At 42.2% G+C, this 16,914-nt stretch overlaps 2 protein-coding genes across 7 annotated transcripts in view; both read right to left on the reverse strand.

Annotated features, from left to right (window-relative positions):
- LOC142102285 (estrogen-related receptor gamma-like) overlaps positions 1 to 9,346 on the reverse strand; it is a 42,213-nt gene extending 32,867 nt beyond the window's left edge. The window contains exon 1 of one of the 3 annotated variants that reach the window (XM_075187047.1): positions 8,874 to 9,346. In XM_075187047.1, the coding sequence (XP_075043148.1) occupies positions 8,874 to 8,925 (52 nt within the window). In that variant the 5' untranslated portion in view covers positions 8,926 to 9,346. The remainder of the gene's footprint in view (positions 1 to 8,873) is intronic. The other 2 variants (XM_075187048.1, XM_075187050.1) reach the window with 2 other exon arrangements.
- Positions 9,347 to 10,895: 1,549 nt separating this feature from the next.
- C9H19orf47 (chromosome 9 C19orf47 homolog) lies at positions 10,896 to 16,862 on the reverse strand. Of its 4 annotated transcripts, none has more exons than XM_075187060.1 (9): positions 16,769 to 16,862; positions 14,596 to 14,640; positions 14,356 to 14,443; positions 13,579 to 13,693; positions 12,897 to 12,972; positions 12,257 to 12,391; positions 11,953 to 12,099; positions 11,768 to 11,838; positions 10,896 to 11,685 (listed from the first exon to the last, which is right to left on the reverse strand). In XM_075187060.1, the coding sequence occupies exons 2-9, from the start codon at positions 14,612 to 14,614 to the stop codon at positions 11,140 to 11,142; spliced, it is 1,197 nt and encodes a 398-aa protein (XP_075043161.1). In that variant the 5' UTR covers positions 14,615 to 14,640; positions 16,769 to 16,862; the 3' UTR covers positions 10,896 to 11,139. The 4 variants fall into 4 exon arrangements, with proteins under 4 accessions (XP_075043161.1, XP_075043160.1, XP_075043164.1 ...); XM_075187059.1 differs by having other exon boundaries at positions 16,765 to 16,855; XM_075187063.1 differs by lacking the exon at positions 16,769 to 16,862 and adding an exon at positions 14,751 to 15,087.
- Between the last annotated feature and the right edge of the window lie 52 nt (positions 16,863 to 16,914).

The raw sequence follows: 16,914 nt of genomic DNA on the forward strand, positions 1-16,914 counted from the left end.
TAATGACGTAATTGGCATCATGCCCTTGCCGCCAGGTGAGCTCTCCGGAAGAACTGCCTTAACTCGCAGGAGTGTGAGAGGTCTCCCCCTAATATGGGAGTCTTCCAGACAGTTTGGGAGAACGGGCAACTATGATGTAGATACGTGGTTCATGACCCCCAACCAAAACAAGGCCTGAACGAAGCAGGACACTCAGCTAGGAATGGGTTTTATTGAGAGAGATTAGGTAAATGGTCAACACTGGGTAACACATATATCACTAATATTCCATGAGGTTGGCTGTTGGCTTAAACTGTATTTGCTAAATCTCAGAACTGATGTCTGTACATATATTGTTATGAATTAGCCTTAACTGTAATAACTGTATACAATCCTAGCACAATAAATAAGATCTAGTGCCATTTCCAATCCATACACAAAAAATTGCAATATTTCATTACTAAGCAATTGTCCCTTTAGGAATTGATAACTAAAGACTATTACCCATTCTGTTTTGATACTGTTAATCCATTGCCCCTCAGCAGGGGGGGATGTTCAGTTATCAGTGTAAGATAATATTAGGTAATGACCCTCAACGTCGTTTCCACATTTCTCCCTATCAGGTTCTATCTGAGAGTTTGATGGACTTCACCAGGCCAGGACTTTTTTTTATCTTGATCACAATCTTGGAGTGTACAGTAATGTATAAATCAGTAGTACCACTTATCTGTATATGGTGATTTTGTTGGTCGCCCTTGGCTGGGTAGGTTTGTTCATGAAGGGTTCCGATAGGGAAACCTTGGCGTCTGGACACTCTCAGTTGTTGCTGAAGTCTCTCCTGTTGTCCACTGTGGTTGGTGTCTCTGGTTTCACTTCTGGACCTCCTTACTCTAACTTTCTCTCACCTGCACTTTTATGCTCTGTCCCTTATTCTCCCTGAGGGGTAAATTTATCAAGCTGAGAGTTTTCCGATGGTTTTGAAAAACCAATCAGATTCTAGCTATCATTTATTTAGTACATTCTACAAAATGACAGCTAGAATCTGATTGGTTGCTATAGGCAGCATATCCACTTTTCACACTCGCCGGAAAAAGTCTCAGCTTGATACATTTACCCCCTAAGTCACTAAGTCCTTGGTGCTTTCCCTCTGTCAGTGCTGAATCCCTCAAATTGCTCCATTGTGCTGCCTGTCTGTTATTGGTCTCGAAGTGTCTCTATCACTCAAACTTTCCTGTCTCTCCTTCTTTTCACTTACTCTTTCTCTATATACTCTGCTCCAGAGTAAGAACATTTGCGCTGCGCATGCCTACGCACAGAGTGCGCCTATGAGCGCAGGCGGAGTTGCTCATACTTATGACTTGAGAGGCGGAACGGGGAGGAGCGGCCTAATGCAGACTGAGAACAGTGAGGACGTGTACCTGCGGCTGAGACAGACCAGCCAGGAGACATCTTTTTCTTACCTGCCAGAGGGCGGGAGCAAATACACGCTGATAACCGCCTGCAGCACTAGCTAGCCTCTTCTGATTGGCCGATTGCGAACTCACCTCTGAAACTGATAGGTTGCATTCATAAAGGAGGAGAATTATATCTTTTGCATATGTGATTACACAGTTCTATTGAACACCGCTGTCTGACGATGGTCAAATAACTACATACTCCATCTTATTTCTATTTACATCCTCAATAGTTCAGATGATTGGATGAATCATAAGGCAGAACTGCAGTATAGCAAACGTTTTACTTCATGTAATTCACACGTTGTGTGCACAGACCTGAGTAAAAGTTTTCAATATAAAAGCAAAACAAAAAGAATATTAGTGAACTTGTTATGGCACCAGGACTGCTGTTAGCAGGGATTCCCCAAAATGGCTGCACAGCACTAATCAATCATGCTTGTCTGGGTATAGGAGGTGGGACAGAGGCCAATTTCATACCTGACCTCAGAAAGATTTAAGAGCCCACACGTGGTTTGACCCTAATCTGCCAGATTAATCACCAATGATCAGCTTTTCTCTCCAAGCGATGGCCTGACAGGTTTAGTATTGGCCCCGTTTGCAAAATTTGGGAAGCCGCTCTCTCGTACTAAGTCCCTATTTCTGGTCGGCTATCAGTTCTAACAGTACCGGACTCGTATAAAAAGGATTTCAGCTACAAGAGCCATTGCCAAGTTGAAATTACTGTAATGCCTATTGTCCTTAGTCTGAACTGGGGACCCAGACTACCAAACATGGATAATAGGAGACAGCCTTCCTGTACAAGCATAGACCATAAACCATGTCAGCCATCTTTCAGCTTGTCATACTGCACTCCTAGCTATGCATCTGGTATGCTATAGGACAGGCCTGGTCAACCTGTGGCGCTCCAGATGTTGTGAAACTACAAGCTCCAGCATGCTTTGCCTGTAGATAGCCACAGGTTGGCCAGGCCTCCTTTAGGGTTCTGGATATCAGAACTATACACTGCCCTCACTGGATGCATGTAGTTGTCAGAAAATAGAACAGGAATTGGAATTGAGATCCTGAGGTCAGAGCACCTGTCACCTCACAATGTGTGGTGGAGCACGCTAGTGTGTACGCAGTCATGGTGCGCTGGCATTGGAGTCAATGACCCCATTCCCTGCTGTATTCTATGTGTGCTGGGTATGTCTGACCTCTATCACACTCTAACTCACAGTTCTATGCCCGAACAAGCCCTGGAATAATACGGCAGAAAACACCCAAATGTGAAATTACTTTTCAAAGAGTTAAAAATCCACAAAAAGACCTGTGTGAGTCTGTGTATAAGTGCCCATAATACATGTGTAACAATGACAGTATGAGTATCCATCTGCAGTTCCCAATAGATATCCCAACAAATACAAATGGAAACAACTTTATTTTGATTTTCTAATTTGCTCTCCCTCCTGGCACCTTCATCCTGACTGCTGGGTAGTTGGAAAGTATGTCTGCGCTCCTCTGCCACTGGAGCACCAGCAATTCAAAGGTCTTTGTAGTGGAGAGTTTTTGGCGCGAGCTAGCGACTTGGTAGCACCAGGCATGCCCGCATGGGACGTGGCACATGGTGTAAACACACCCATTTTTTTTGTAAAAATTTGTACTAGGATCAATGTTCGGAGGAGGTATGTTGTGATGAAATGATGAGATGCTATAGCAGTGAACACCTAAATGTAACTATATAAATAGGACAGCCAGTGGGAGAACCTAATTCATTCTCACTGGAGAATTGACCTCTCCTGCAGACACAATTACAATGAGAAAGGGCTATCCCACATAAGACTGATTGCTGCTTACACACATTGCACTGCTGCAGTATGTTCGGTCCGAATCACCATAATGGATCATTATCAGACATGTTGATAAATGGGATTGAACAATATTCGCCATTGTCCTGTGTGCGCAGTCATCTTTCAGCTGCGCTAACCCGTCCCTGTGACATTAGACAAGATCCGGCTGACTGGCATTAGCAAGAAGCTAGATCCCATTGAATATGACAGGTAACACCGTCCTGAGATGACTGTACCTTGCTGCGGAAAGCAGAGCGTTTCAAACTTTAATAAATTGGAGAACTTGACAGACCCCATATTGATATATGGGATCTGCATTAAGAAACTATTTAATGGGTTCTTGTTTTCTTCTCTGTAGCAGATACACTGATAACAGCCCTAATAATCTATTACATCCCAGAGATTTCCTTAGTTTAGCAAGCGGTGCATTAAAGACATCTATACCAAGCAACTTTGAAAAATAACTAGATTTCAATAATACTTTACCGGGGAATATCACCAAGTGTAACACCCTGCCGGGACCTCTGCAAACTGCTGTACATTTCCCAATTCATAAACTGTGACCTGTTGGACAGCACATAATCTGACATAACGGTGCCCTCTTGTGGCTAAAAGCAATACAAACATGTATATCATCCCAACCTATTAGGACTAGAGATGTTCACTGACCCCCTGTGTTCTGGTTTTGGATCTGGATTAACTTCGTGTTTTGGTTACCGATTTTTGTTCTAAAAGCCCTTTTTTTTTTTGCTAAATTCACCTATTTTTGCACCCCCCCCCCCACATTATTAACCTCAACAACATTAATTTTAAGTAATTTACAGTCAATTTTAACCACCTCACAAGTCACAATATTATTTTCATACACTTTCAAACAAAGACTGCAGATTTAGAAGACCAAGCCTACCAGACCTATTATTATTTCAGCAATGACAATTAGTAATGGAGCAATGGAGCTCTCCTCTTTGTGTGTTACCTATATAACACAGTACAATGTTACTGTAGATTTAGAAGACCAAGCCTGCCAGATCTATTATTCCTATTTCAGCAATGACAATTAGCAATGGAGCTCTCCTGAAGGTCACTGGAGACTTTGAAGAACACTGCTACCCCTCCTCTTTCTTTTCTACCTATGATGCTGCCCAACTGCACTAGAGGCTGCCAAGAACTGTGCTACCCCTTCTGTGTCCCTGTGTGAAGTGGCGCTGGATCACCGTGGAGGGCGGTACTTATAGAATCCAAAGCTTGCGAGATCCGACGACGTGATGATAATGTTTTGCCTTGTTTTCAATTCCGAGGGCTCGAAAGTACCGAACTGGCTCTGTACTCCGATCTGCTAAGTTGGGGTGTGTTCGGTTCTCGGGGAACCGAGCCTGAGCATCTCTAATTAGGACAAGAAGAGCATCCTCATCTGAGGTGGCACAAAGAGTCCTACAATAAGAACTACTTTAGCATAAAGCAAGTGCATCAATTTCCAGTCTACTGTCTTATGTATATAGACCTGATAGTTGTCATATTACACAAACCAATATACACTTTCTCTTATTCCTTAAAGACTGACACATTGGACATCGGGAGGGCTGAATTTGGAGCTACCTCCTAGGTCAGCTTTTCTTAAATCCGATCCTTGGGGAACGCTAACAGTGCATGTTTTGTGTATCTCCTAGCTGGATCACATGCGTATTAACTAGACGGACGTTTTATAAAGATTTACAAGTGGTGCTGATTATTCCACTTGTGATCGTGTGAGGAGACTTGGAGAACAGAACTGTTAGGGGTCCCCGAGGACTAGGTGTAAAAAAAATAACCAAATGCAATATTCAGAAGCTTGAATTAGGAGACAAGTTCACCACAGGTGGAGAAGGAAGATATTGGCCACCATTCACCACTGGATAGCGCACAAGCTGAATAACATCATTTATAATCCATGGAAGTTATGGCTTTGAAAAATGAAGACAGTGAACTTAGAAAACCTATTATGGATGGAAACAAGGGGACCCAACAGAAGTCCCAACAAATAAGATGTAGACTTAAACCGGCCACATGCTACAATGGTTTATGAGCTAAAATAATTAAAAAAGGGAGAAAGAAAGGTGAAAACATTAGTAACAATTGATCAAATACAGGCAAATGTAGAGAGCCAAATCAGATTTAGAAAGCAGATTGAATAATATATTGTATATTACACCTATCCTATAGTCAGGGGTTGGCTGGGCAGAGCGGGCACCCCTGGTCGCTCCCATAGTGGGATACCTGCATTTTCGAATAATCTGAGCCTTGCCTCCCCCCCCCCCCCCCAGCTTAACATTTGACAGAAAGCCCCTGCCTATAGTATGCACTAAAAATGTGCTTCTGCCCCGGCAGATTAATAAGCTGATTTACTGGGAAAAATGTGATTGTAAAAAGCGTACCTCAGCTGTATAGTCATTGATTGTATATAAATATAATTGTCTGAGGTTCAGTGACATCATTCAAGGATATTGACAAGAACAGACCCCACAAACAGCAGCAGTCTAATCTGTACAGTGATGCGGCAACGCGGTTATATGGAGCTGGCGGTGGGGTTCAGTGGAAATTTTATTTTTTTAAAAAAACAAAGTGACTGGAATGACACCTGTGAAAACATTTTTTGTTCTCACTTATTTAAGGAGCATTTCCACCCAGCAGCTCTCTTCATGCGCACGGTGCTAAGTGTTTAGCACTTCTGCCTCACAGCACTGGGGTCATGAGTTCAATTCCTGACCATGGTCTTATCTGTGAGGAGTTTGTATGTTCTCCCCGTGTTTGCGTGGGTTTCCTCCCACACTCCAAAAACATACTGGTAGGTTAATTGGCTGCTATCAAAAATTGACCCAAGTCTCTCTCTCTCTCTGTATGTGTGTGTGTGTGTGTGTGTGTTATGGAATTTAGACTGTAAGCTCCAATGGGGCAGGGACTGATGCAAGTGAGTTCTCTGTACAGCGCTGCGGAATTAGTGGCGCTATATAAATAAATGGCAATAATTATAATAATAATGCGCACACTGAGGTGATCCCTGGTGCACACCAGGACAGACACTGAAGTTGATGGAATCGGCCATTTTGTCAGACCAATGTAACTCATCAAGTAAACTGGATAGAACCCTTTAGAGTCATACACCGGCTGCTCTCTGCTGTAGGACAATTGGGACATTAATGAAAGTAGTTTGTGAGATAAATTACAATAATGATATTCAGCACAGCTTCATAACAATAAATCAGAGGCGGCAGTAAGTTTTCATTGGCTGCACAAAAAGGGATAGATGTGGTTTAGTCAAAAACTATCAGAAGCCACTGACCGTAAGACAGTTTGGGTGGGGAAGTATTACTTCTGACAAAAACACAAATAATCAAAAAGCTGGCATTCATAAGGCTCTTGTCCTATGTAAAGTCACACCCGGCCCTCAGCAAAATAGCACTTGGTATCTGAATGGACCTGCTTGAGATCAGGTGTGTGGGAAACATAGAATTTGACAGCAGATAAGAACTACTTGGCCCATCTAGTCTGCTTATTTGTTAACCTCAAACCCTATTTGTTCCTTTATTCTTTGTAAGGATATCCTTATGTCTATCCCCAGCATGTTTGCTCTGCTGTATTAGCCTCTACCACCTCTGATGGGAGGCTATTCCACTTATCCACTACCCTTTCTGTGAGCAGTTTTTCCTCACATTTCCTCTAAACCTGCTTCCCCCCAGTGTCAGTACATGTCCTCGTGTTCTAATACTTCTCTTCCTGTGAAGAATGTTTCGCTCCTGCACCTTAAAACCCTTGATATATTCGAAAGTTTCTCTCTGTCCCCCCTTACACGTATCTGCTCCAAACAATACATATTAAGATCTTTTAGTCTTTCCAGGTAAGTTTTGTGCTGTAGACCATGCACCATGTCAGTTGCCCTTCTTTGTACAGTCTGTAACGTATTTATATCCTTATAGAGATATGGCCTCCAGAACTGAACACCGTATTCTAGATGAGGCCGTACCAATGACCTATACAGTGGCATTATTACTTCTTTCTGTCTGCTACTGATTCCGCTCCCTGTGCAACCAAGTATCTGACTTGCCTTTCTCAATGCTTTGTGAAAGGACCACCACAGTGAGCACTAAGGACAGGTACCATACATAATGCAAATACAGTACATGTGGCGATATCCTCTCTCTCGAGGGAAACTATTATAATTACACAGGATCTGTGGAAAACCCTTTTTCATCTCACACTTGTTAAAGGAGCATTAAAGTTTTACAAACAACCCCCCCCCCCCTTAATCAAACGTACAGAAATAGGTGGTCTTAGTGGAAGCCCCATTATTACCTGAATCAGGGAGTCAGTTTTCAGAGTTTTGTGTTTAAGGAAGGGATGTCCAAAGTGGGCATCCAACTTCATTCCTGAAGTTAATTCAGGGTATGTCCATAGTACACAGAAGAAACCCTTTGAATAAATTAAACATCCCTTTAAATATATTTATCTCAAACATAAGTTGTGGACTTATGTTTTCTAGGGCTTCAGATGAAGGGAATAGTGCAACTAAATATATAAAAATAAAGCCTTTGGGAGGTATTCAATTGTTAGCGAGAACCGCTAAAATCCCGCGCTCGAAAAATATTACCGTTAATACGGTAATATCTCGCTGGATTTCAGCTCGCAGCTCCCTGAGCTGCAAGCTGAAATCCAGCGAGTAAATTACCGTATTAACGGTAATATTTTTAGAGCGCGGGATTTTAGCAGTTCTCGCTAACAATTGAATACCCCCCTTTGATTGTGTCCTTCCTTAACACGTATACACTGGCGTTAAACATGTGTTTATAACGCACGTTAAAGAGTATAAACAGATGTGTATATAACAATTACTGTACCAAACGAGAACGTACATTTTTGAATTATGCCGACCGCTCCTTGTTCCATGCCAATGCTTCCAACACCCATTAACGCAGTTGAAAGTTTACATGCAAGTATCTTGTCTGCCTCTGACACACTTCCCCATAGGAATTCAAACAAACAGAAACTACAAGTGAATCATATATTATATAGTTCTTAATATAATGCACCATGAAATGTAAAACGTATTTCTGAGAATTAATGATCATGAAAAAGTACGCAAAATTAGAATCTGACCTTACTTAACATGACATAACAGACTTCTCCTACAAGAGTATCCTAAAATCATGCCGTTAGTTAATGTATTCATTTCTAAAGGGAGGTGGATAGTTAGCACCATCTTTAATGGGTAAGGATTCAGGAACGGCTGTCATAGGAAGATCTGGAGATTTTCCAAATAATCAAGACAGGTACAAATCAGTAAGAGGAGTCAAAGTAGAACACAAACCACCACTAATACAACAAGCAAAAATATTTTAGCAAAAGAGTCCAATGATGTGAGGGAATCAGGATTCCGAGATAACGCGTCACTACAGTGCAACAAGATTGTCAGCAGCGGATTCATTTACAAATCTAAAAACACACGCTAGAAAAAGGCTGTACATTATTATACCAAAGCAGAACCCCCCATATTACAGCAATATAATACTTGCCTTGGTAAGAGGACAGTTTGTGTCTGGGGTTACAAGCGAACATTTTCCTACTCACTAAGTGCACTTACATGGCTGTGGTCTGGTTGCTGTGGTGTAAAGAATGCCAAGTGCCAGCTGCATCCAACGAACGCACCACAGCGACAGGGCAGGCTGCACACAAGAGGACAGGAAGGTGCTAATCCAATTATATCAACCCACCCGCTGGACAAAGTACAGCTGCTGTTTGGTACGCTTCCTCTAGGATGTCAAAACGTCACATCCAATTTCATCTTCAGCCTCCTATTGTCCACCATAGAATATCGGACACTGCTTCCATCACCTCTGTTGGTGTCAGTGAGCCCTTGTCTATAATGAACAAGAGTCCTACAGGTTAGTAAGCCAGGCCTGTTGTATCTACATACATGTGGGATGCGAACGTGTCTCCACCCCGAGTGAAAGTTTCCACATGGCTATTCTGAAGCAGGTCGGTGGGGTGAGATGTTAATTCAGGAAGGGATAATCCCGAGGATTAGAGATACCGGTGTTTTATGCTGATCCAGACTCGTAAGACAATATCTAACATGTAAAGGAAAAATTACAAGAGCACATTTTTCTAGATGCAGAGCGTTCAGAAAGAGTCCCCCCCATTGAACGGTTTAATAGTGACATGAGCGGAACAAGAGTAGCGCTGGTAATGCTACCATAGCGATATTTTCCCGGTGAGCTGTCACAGGCTGAAGATACCACCGCTGACCCCCCCCCTCCCACCCTGGCCGTAGTCCAGCAGATTACAAGCTCGTTTGCAGAGCAGCATATGGTGTACAGAAAATCCCTTCTATCCTGTTAAAGGATGTACCTGTGTGACAGGCAAGTGTCCGAGAGCCGTTCACATCACACACATCCTGCCCTGGTGGCCTATTTCTAAGGCACTTATGCTCTCCGCCTACCCAGACTCCTATAGCTGAACTCTGTGATATAGCCCAATATCAGCACATTGGGGGTTACAGGAGCTTATATTGAAATATTAATCTAAAGCAGCCCCTGGCCAACCTGTGGCGCTACAGGTGTTGTGAAACTACAACTCCCAGCATGCCCTGCCACTTATCTAGTGGCAACACCTGGAGAGCCAGAGCTTGGCCAGGGTTGTTCTAAAGTAATGTGAGGTAAAACTCTGTTCAAGGGGTATGGACATTAGCAAAGGCAAACAATAATTCTACAATTTCCTGTCAAAATTCAACTTCATTGATGGTACGTAATATGTGGTTAAGCAAACAGTACGGCACCTGTCGCTCATATTTAAAAGGTTTTCCAAATACATACGACTTGAATTTATTAGTCTGTATATGCCCCTCCTGCAGCCTTTACTAAATACATTTCTTTGTCCCCTCTATGACTGGATAGCATCAGGTAAACTTGTTTAATTTCAGTGCTCCGGGATAGGACTCAAAGCTGCTCTCTGAATACCACTGTGCCCAATACAGACAGCACAACAGAGCAATGTCAGATCTATAGATCAAAAGTTGTACAAGCCAATAATCCAGATTCAACTGAAAATGGGAAAATCCCTTTAATAAAATGTGAATATGCAGATAAAGGAGGATCTGAAGACACAATGACCCCATGCCTGCATCTTTTACTGAACATCTATTTAAACAAAAATAAAATTACTATAGATAATAAAATAATTACTATTTTTACTTTGAAACAGATAGAGGAGCTGGAGAAAGGACATCAGCCTGTAATTAATATGACACTAGCAATACCGCTTTGTTCACAGAGCACCATATGGGGTATCAATATAACTTGGGTGACCAGGAGCGGAAAGAGTGGTTCTAGGACCTCTATAGTCCAGGGTCAAGGAGATGGTGCAGGATCCCGTTGTTTTTTTTATTCCACATCCTAATATATCTCAACCGGTCAGAATATGCAAAACACAGAAGGTGGGGGAGGCTGAGCTGAGGAGGGGATTACACCAGGATCAGTTTAACAAGATACAAGGGATTAGCAGAGTTTAATTTAGGTGATCCGTATATAGGCCGGGTTTCCCCTGCTCACCCTGTACATCGAATGGATCCCCCCTCAGAGAACCAAAAATGCCAACATACACACGCTGTGTTCTAATAAAATATTTAATTATAAAAAAAACAAAAAACACCACTGCTAGTATTACCGCGGTAATAAATAAGGTGGCAGTGAGACCACCCCGCGAGTGGCCTCTTCCTTCCCTGCAGAGTGAAACAAGTCCAGCCAGCCAAAACAATATACAGCATGGTCTGGTGTGCTAGCTACAAGACAGCTGAACCTGGATGGTCCTGTGTGCGTTCCATTCAAAACCAAACAACAGTTATATGAACATTATACGGTCTTCCTTCCCAGCCGCTTAAAGACGCTGACGCTGCCAGTGTTATCCATCTGAGCGCTGCTATTGTCGCTGGAACTGCTCACGCGGGTGTTCCCCAAAGTCCTCTTGATGGTGACTCTAAACGCCGTCAGAGGTGTCTTAGTGCTGGTGATCTTGCTGTCCTGAGCAACGGCTTGCTGCTTTCCAAGACGCCGTGCCAGGGCAGCCGATGGCACCTTCCTTTTTCGGTCTTCTTCGGGGTTTACATGCTGGACGGTGCCCAGCCTTTGCGCCAGGCTGATCTTTGGTGCGGGGAGCTTGGCGGGGACACTAATGGGAGGCTTTGTGGCCAGTTTCTTGATTGTGGTGATGGGGGGCAGCTTCTGCTCCGAGCTGGTGGCTTTGGCCTTGACAGTAATCCCAGGGGCCAGCCTCTCTCTGGAAACGGTAGTAGCCTTTCTCTTTAAAACACCAGCATACTGCAGAACGCTATTATTATCCTCATCACTTTCTGCTGATCGCTGGGTGGTATCCCCCAAGCGACTAAATACTCCGGTGGGCTGCAGAAAGACAGACATTGGTATGAAAGTGGCACAAAGCTTAAATGTACCCAGAAGAAAACAAATCATAGTCTCTACTCACCTTTGCTCCTGTAGCGGTATCCGATTTGCTTTCTGCCCCCAGCCTGTCAAAGACGGACGTTCTGGGCACGCCTGCAAAATGTTCAAAACCAAGATGATCATTTAGGATATATTTCTCTCTCTAGAAATGGACAAGAAAGAATCTGTGGCCAGTTGCGGTGGCTCAGAGGGTACGATCCAACCCACCTTTTGCCGCTTGCTCCTCCAAGATCTTTTTAGTCCGTGCTGTGGTCCCTTTGGGCATATTAACAACATATTTCCCCTCCATTTCAGCCGTCACCCTGCGATGTTTCAGTGGTACCTCAGCAGTGTCGTCTGCTGGCGGAGATAAGGCTATAACAAGAGAACGCCCATGAGAAACAGGCAACCGATTAAAACACCCACAGATTTAAAAGATGAACATAAAAGCAAAGAACGTTAAAGAAAACGCCAGCCTAACTAGTTCTCCCTGGCAGGGTGGCAAGCCACAATTTCGGGATATGAAGACTACCTGCTTGTGAGTTCTTCAGAGCCACTTTGTTGGAGACAGTCACAGAGATCTTGGATGTGCTTGTTTCAGGTCTGCGAACGGGAGTGGAGGGTGGGGAATCTCGACTCAAGCTATTAGCAATCATTCTTGTAGCCGCTGGTATGAAAAGACAAAAGTATATTAATATCTGGCTATGCCACAACCAGAAAGGTACCCGGATACTATATATCAACCCCATAATTTTCCAAAACTACAATTCCCACCACTGCTGGACCTATCATCAACAGTGTCTTAGAAAACGCAAAATGATGCCAAATAAACCAGAAAATAACTATGAGAAGAGAGCGATGACTTATTAACAAAAGCCACAGTCCCAGAACAAGGAGCGAGGTCAGAGCAGGACACACCCTCACTTACACACCTGCCTGTATCCACCCTATATACACAAGTATTTACAGCAGAATGGAATACTTTCTTCATAAATACACAATTAACCAGCCAATCCACCTGCACTCAGAGCGTAAAGAGCACACAAACGAGTCTCCAATATGCAAAGCTATGTATACCTCTGTTCCTAGATGCTACAAATATAATCTAAATTTCCACCTCCCTATATTACTGGCTATCTGCAAAACGTTAAGTGTGGTGTATGGTTACTTACGGCTGTTGGCGTTCCGACGTAGCTCTGTCTGCATGCTGGTCTGGCTGGTGGGCTCTGTCAAAGCTTTACATATATCCTAATGGAGAGGTAATAAGACACAGTTAAGCTCACCACTGGCTGACTCCCATCACTAGCGTATACACTATTGTTTGCCGGCTAATAATACTTCTGCTGGGAATCCACTAACATCCTCTACCGGCGGATCAATGACCTCTGTCAGTTATTTAATGGTCAGAGTAAAGGCGTCGGCAGTTTTATTAAAACAAACCCTTACGGACTCCTAGGGGTGAATTAAATTGGTCGCGTTACTTGAAAAAGTAACGCAGCCTGTGCACTATTACCGTTATTACAGTAATAGTGCACGTAAATACAGTTATTACGGTAATAGTGCGCGTAAATACAGCTATTACGGTAATTTTAACGCCGGCTTTTTGCTGCGAGCAGAAAGCCGGGTTAAACTTACCATAATAACGGTAATAGCTTTAACGCAGCAGTAGTTTGGGGGAATTGAATTCCCCCCTAGAGACAGAACAACATGTTAAGAGTTTAGACTCCAGTCATGCTGGTTCATGGAGGAGCGTAGCCATATAAATCAGAAAACAAGGAATGGGATTAGAGGCTTCCAGCTCTATACAGTGGGTAAAAAACCCATGCCCATACATCCATGTATAATCACACATACCTGTCTGTGGACCACCTTGGCGTGTTTGAGAATGGCAATAATGTCACCCACTGCGGTTATCCCCAACTCATTCATGATATCCTTATTCAGATCCATCAGCATTGTTTTTTGGATCCTTTAAGAAAGAACGTCGGTCGATTATCAATATTTTGTAACTCTTGAAGGAAGGCAACAAGTCAGGGTAATGGCTTATAAAAAAAAGACTACATGGGGTAAATTTATCAAGCTGTGGCTTGAAAAAGTGGAGATGTTGCCTATAGCAACCAATCAGATTCTAGGTATTTATTTAGTACATTCTACAAATTGACAGCTAGAATCTGATTGGTTGCTATAGGCAACATCTCCACTTTTTCAAGCCCACAGCTTGATAAAATAACCCCTATATCTAAATAGGTCCATATAGCAGGATTTGTTTTGTTATTTATTTTAACAGAATATGATAAACTTATTAAGTTGTGTGTAAACAGCATTTTTTTAAACAGAAAGAGATTGATGAAGTAGTCTCTGAACACAAATGACGGACTCATGCGGTAAAAGCAATTAAGCAGTAAGCTATATGTTTCAACATGAAGACCTGGGGGTAAATGTATCAAGCTGAGTTTTTCGGCGGGTTTGAAAAACCAATCAGATTCTAGCTATCATTTATTTATTACATTCAACAAAATGACAGCTAGAATCTGATTAGTTGCTATAGGCAACATCTCCACTTTTCAAACCTGCTGTAAAACTCTCAGTTTTACCCCCTTGTTCCTCTTACAGAGAGGTCTGTCTTCTCACCTGTTGTCCACAAACATCACGGCGTAGTTGACAGCAGGCCCGGCAGGGATCCCAGCCTCTTTGAAGAAGCTGATCCATTCAGACGTGGCTGGAAATGAACAAACAGCTGTAATTCTGCCCCATCAAATGCAGGACATGATGCTGCCGTTTATCAGCTAATTAAACGATACTCAGATTTATGGAGACACTGGGCACAAGGGAAAAAATCAAAGAAAATATACTGCCTGATCTAAATCTTACCCAACGTCACAGATGCCATGGTGAGATCTCAAAGCAGATGGATAGCTGGAAGGAAATCACAGATCATTAATGTGTACATGGTATATAACATCTTTTGTGGTAAAAATTAATGGAGTACACATAAGCAGGTATTGAAAATAAGAGAAATACTATACGATCTGGTAGAGAAGAAAGGACCGGACACAGGGGGTTGGACATGTGGATCTGCCTTCCCCACACACACAGGACAGCAGCTGAGAGCCAGGAATAGCTCCTGACTACACACAAACCATGTACTCTGTTTATGGCCAGGAATGTGATATAGCCGTTACAAACAGACACAGCTCAATGTTACCTCATAATCTGCCAGTGGGTTTACATATCATTAGTTACTGCACACATTATTTTATGACAAATATTCTATTTTTTTCTAATATAATAATAAAAATCTGGACCGTTTTAACAGAATGACTACAAATGCAGATATATTTTTTTTTTTATTTCAAATCTGCAGTACGCTGACTGACTATACTCAGCGGAACCATTTTGTGGAGGGGCAGAACTATTCTAATATTTAGTTGCCACTACCGCCAAGTGAGACAGGTCTCTAAATATGAACAGGGGCATACATTTTACTCTGATCACGAGAAATATCATCTGTAGTCTCAGAGATCCCAGTGACTAAACAGCAACGAGAAATTGTGAACTACTTAAAGAATAAATTGCACCCAAAAGAGAAGCATGAAGTGAAGCCCGTACCCCAAAAGGTACTTAACTTAGGGTCTAACATTCCAGCTCCTGCAGGCTTCAATCAGAACAATACATGGTCGTCCAGAGCGAGGAGAGTCCAACAATCTGTACTGCACTCACTTCTGCACACCCAGTATATTTACTAAACTGCGGGTTTGAAAAAGTGGAGATGTTGCCTGTAGCAACCAATCAGATTCTAGTTATCATTTATTTAGTACATTGTACAAAATGACAGCTAGAATCTGATTGGTTGCTATAGGCAACACCTCCACTTTTTCAAACCCAGAGTTTAGTAAATATACCACCGTGTCTTTTATCAGACTGATAGTGTATAGTCCACCGGCAACACACTGCCAATGTACACATACAAGGACGCAGCTGGGGCTGGCTAAGGAACTGCAGGAGCCCACAGGGGAGCCCGAATGCCAGACCATGGCTAAGTACAGTTGGGTGTCTGTGTTTCAGGATACTCCACCCAAAAGTTTGTTTTCAACATTGTGTTTTGGGTGGTGCCATCATTTAATTTACATCACCTTTTCAGCAATGTGTCAAACACAAAAGATTGCCCTTGTTCTGCACAGCAAGATTAGCATCATAACACACATTGTATTTGAATGAAATTATGAAATTTCCCTCCTCAGTATAAATAAACTGTATATAAGGTCACTAAGAGAGGAAAGCCTTGGGATGCTCTTCAGGCAATTAAACTCACTATGGAGTTTTCAAAAGTGCAGTCTTGGAGATTTACAACTCAATAATAAAAATTATTTCCCACACCATGTATGTGGAATAATTGCTTGTGGCTGTATGTTTGTATATGAAATTATTGTTTCTTGTTCAACATACATGACACCACTGCTTCTTGCCATATCTATGTACATGAAGTATTTGTCACTGTATCTATGCATGTATGAAATAATTATGCCTGGCGGTAAGTATGTACAAGGGAGTAATTGCCTCTGGCTGTATCTATGCATGTACATGAAATAATTACTCATAGGTGTGTGTGTGTGTGTGTGTGTGTACATACATAGGTACATCAAGTAATTGCTCTTGGCTATATGTATGGTAGTACATAAAGTATTTGCCTGTGTGTGTGTGTATATATATTTATATATTATATATATATAATATATACATGCGTGTATATTATATGTGTGTGTGTATATATATATATATATATATATATATATATATATATATATATATATATATATATATGGAGAGATAGATACTTGGTGTAATTGCTCTTGACTGTATGTGTATATATATATATATATATATATATATATATATATATATACTTGCATGCATGTACAATAAATAATTGTCCATGCATCTATATAATAATGACGTGTGTAGTAGTAATTGCTCCTGGCTGTAGATATATATATATATATATATATATATAAATAAATGTAATATAACGATAATACATACACACCGATCTCACACCCGCTGCACCGTCCGGGATCCTCTTCCTGTCTTCTCACCCGGACCCTACGTCACCTCCCCCCCAACCACCCAGCTACCGCTCTCCTCGTCCCCATCCCGCTGATTGGTCGGCGTCACCACGTCACGCGGGCCCGC

Source organism: Mixophyes fleayi, chromosome 9 (genome assembly GCF_038048845.1).
Source record: "Mixophyes fleayi isolate aMixFle1 chromosome 9, aMixFle1.hap1, whole genome shotgun sequence".
In the NCBI taxonomy this organism is placed as follows: Eukaryota; Metazoa; Chordata; class Amphibia; order Anura; family Limnodynastidae; genus Mixophyes; species Mixophyes fleayi.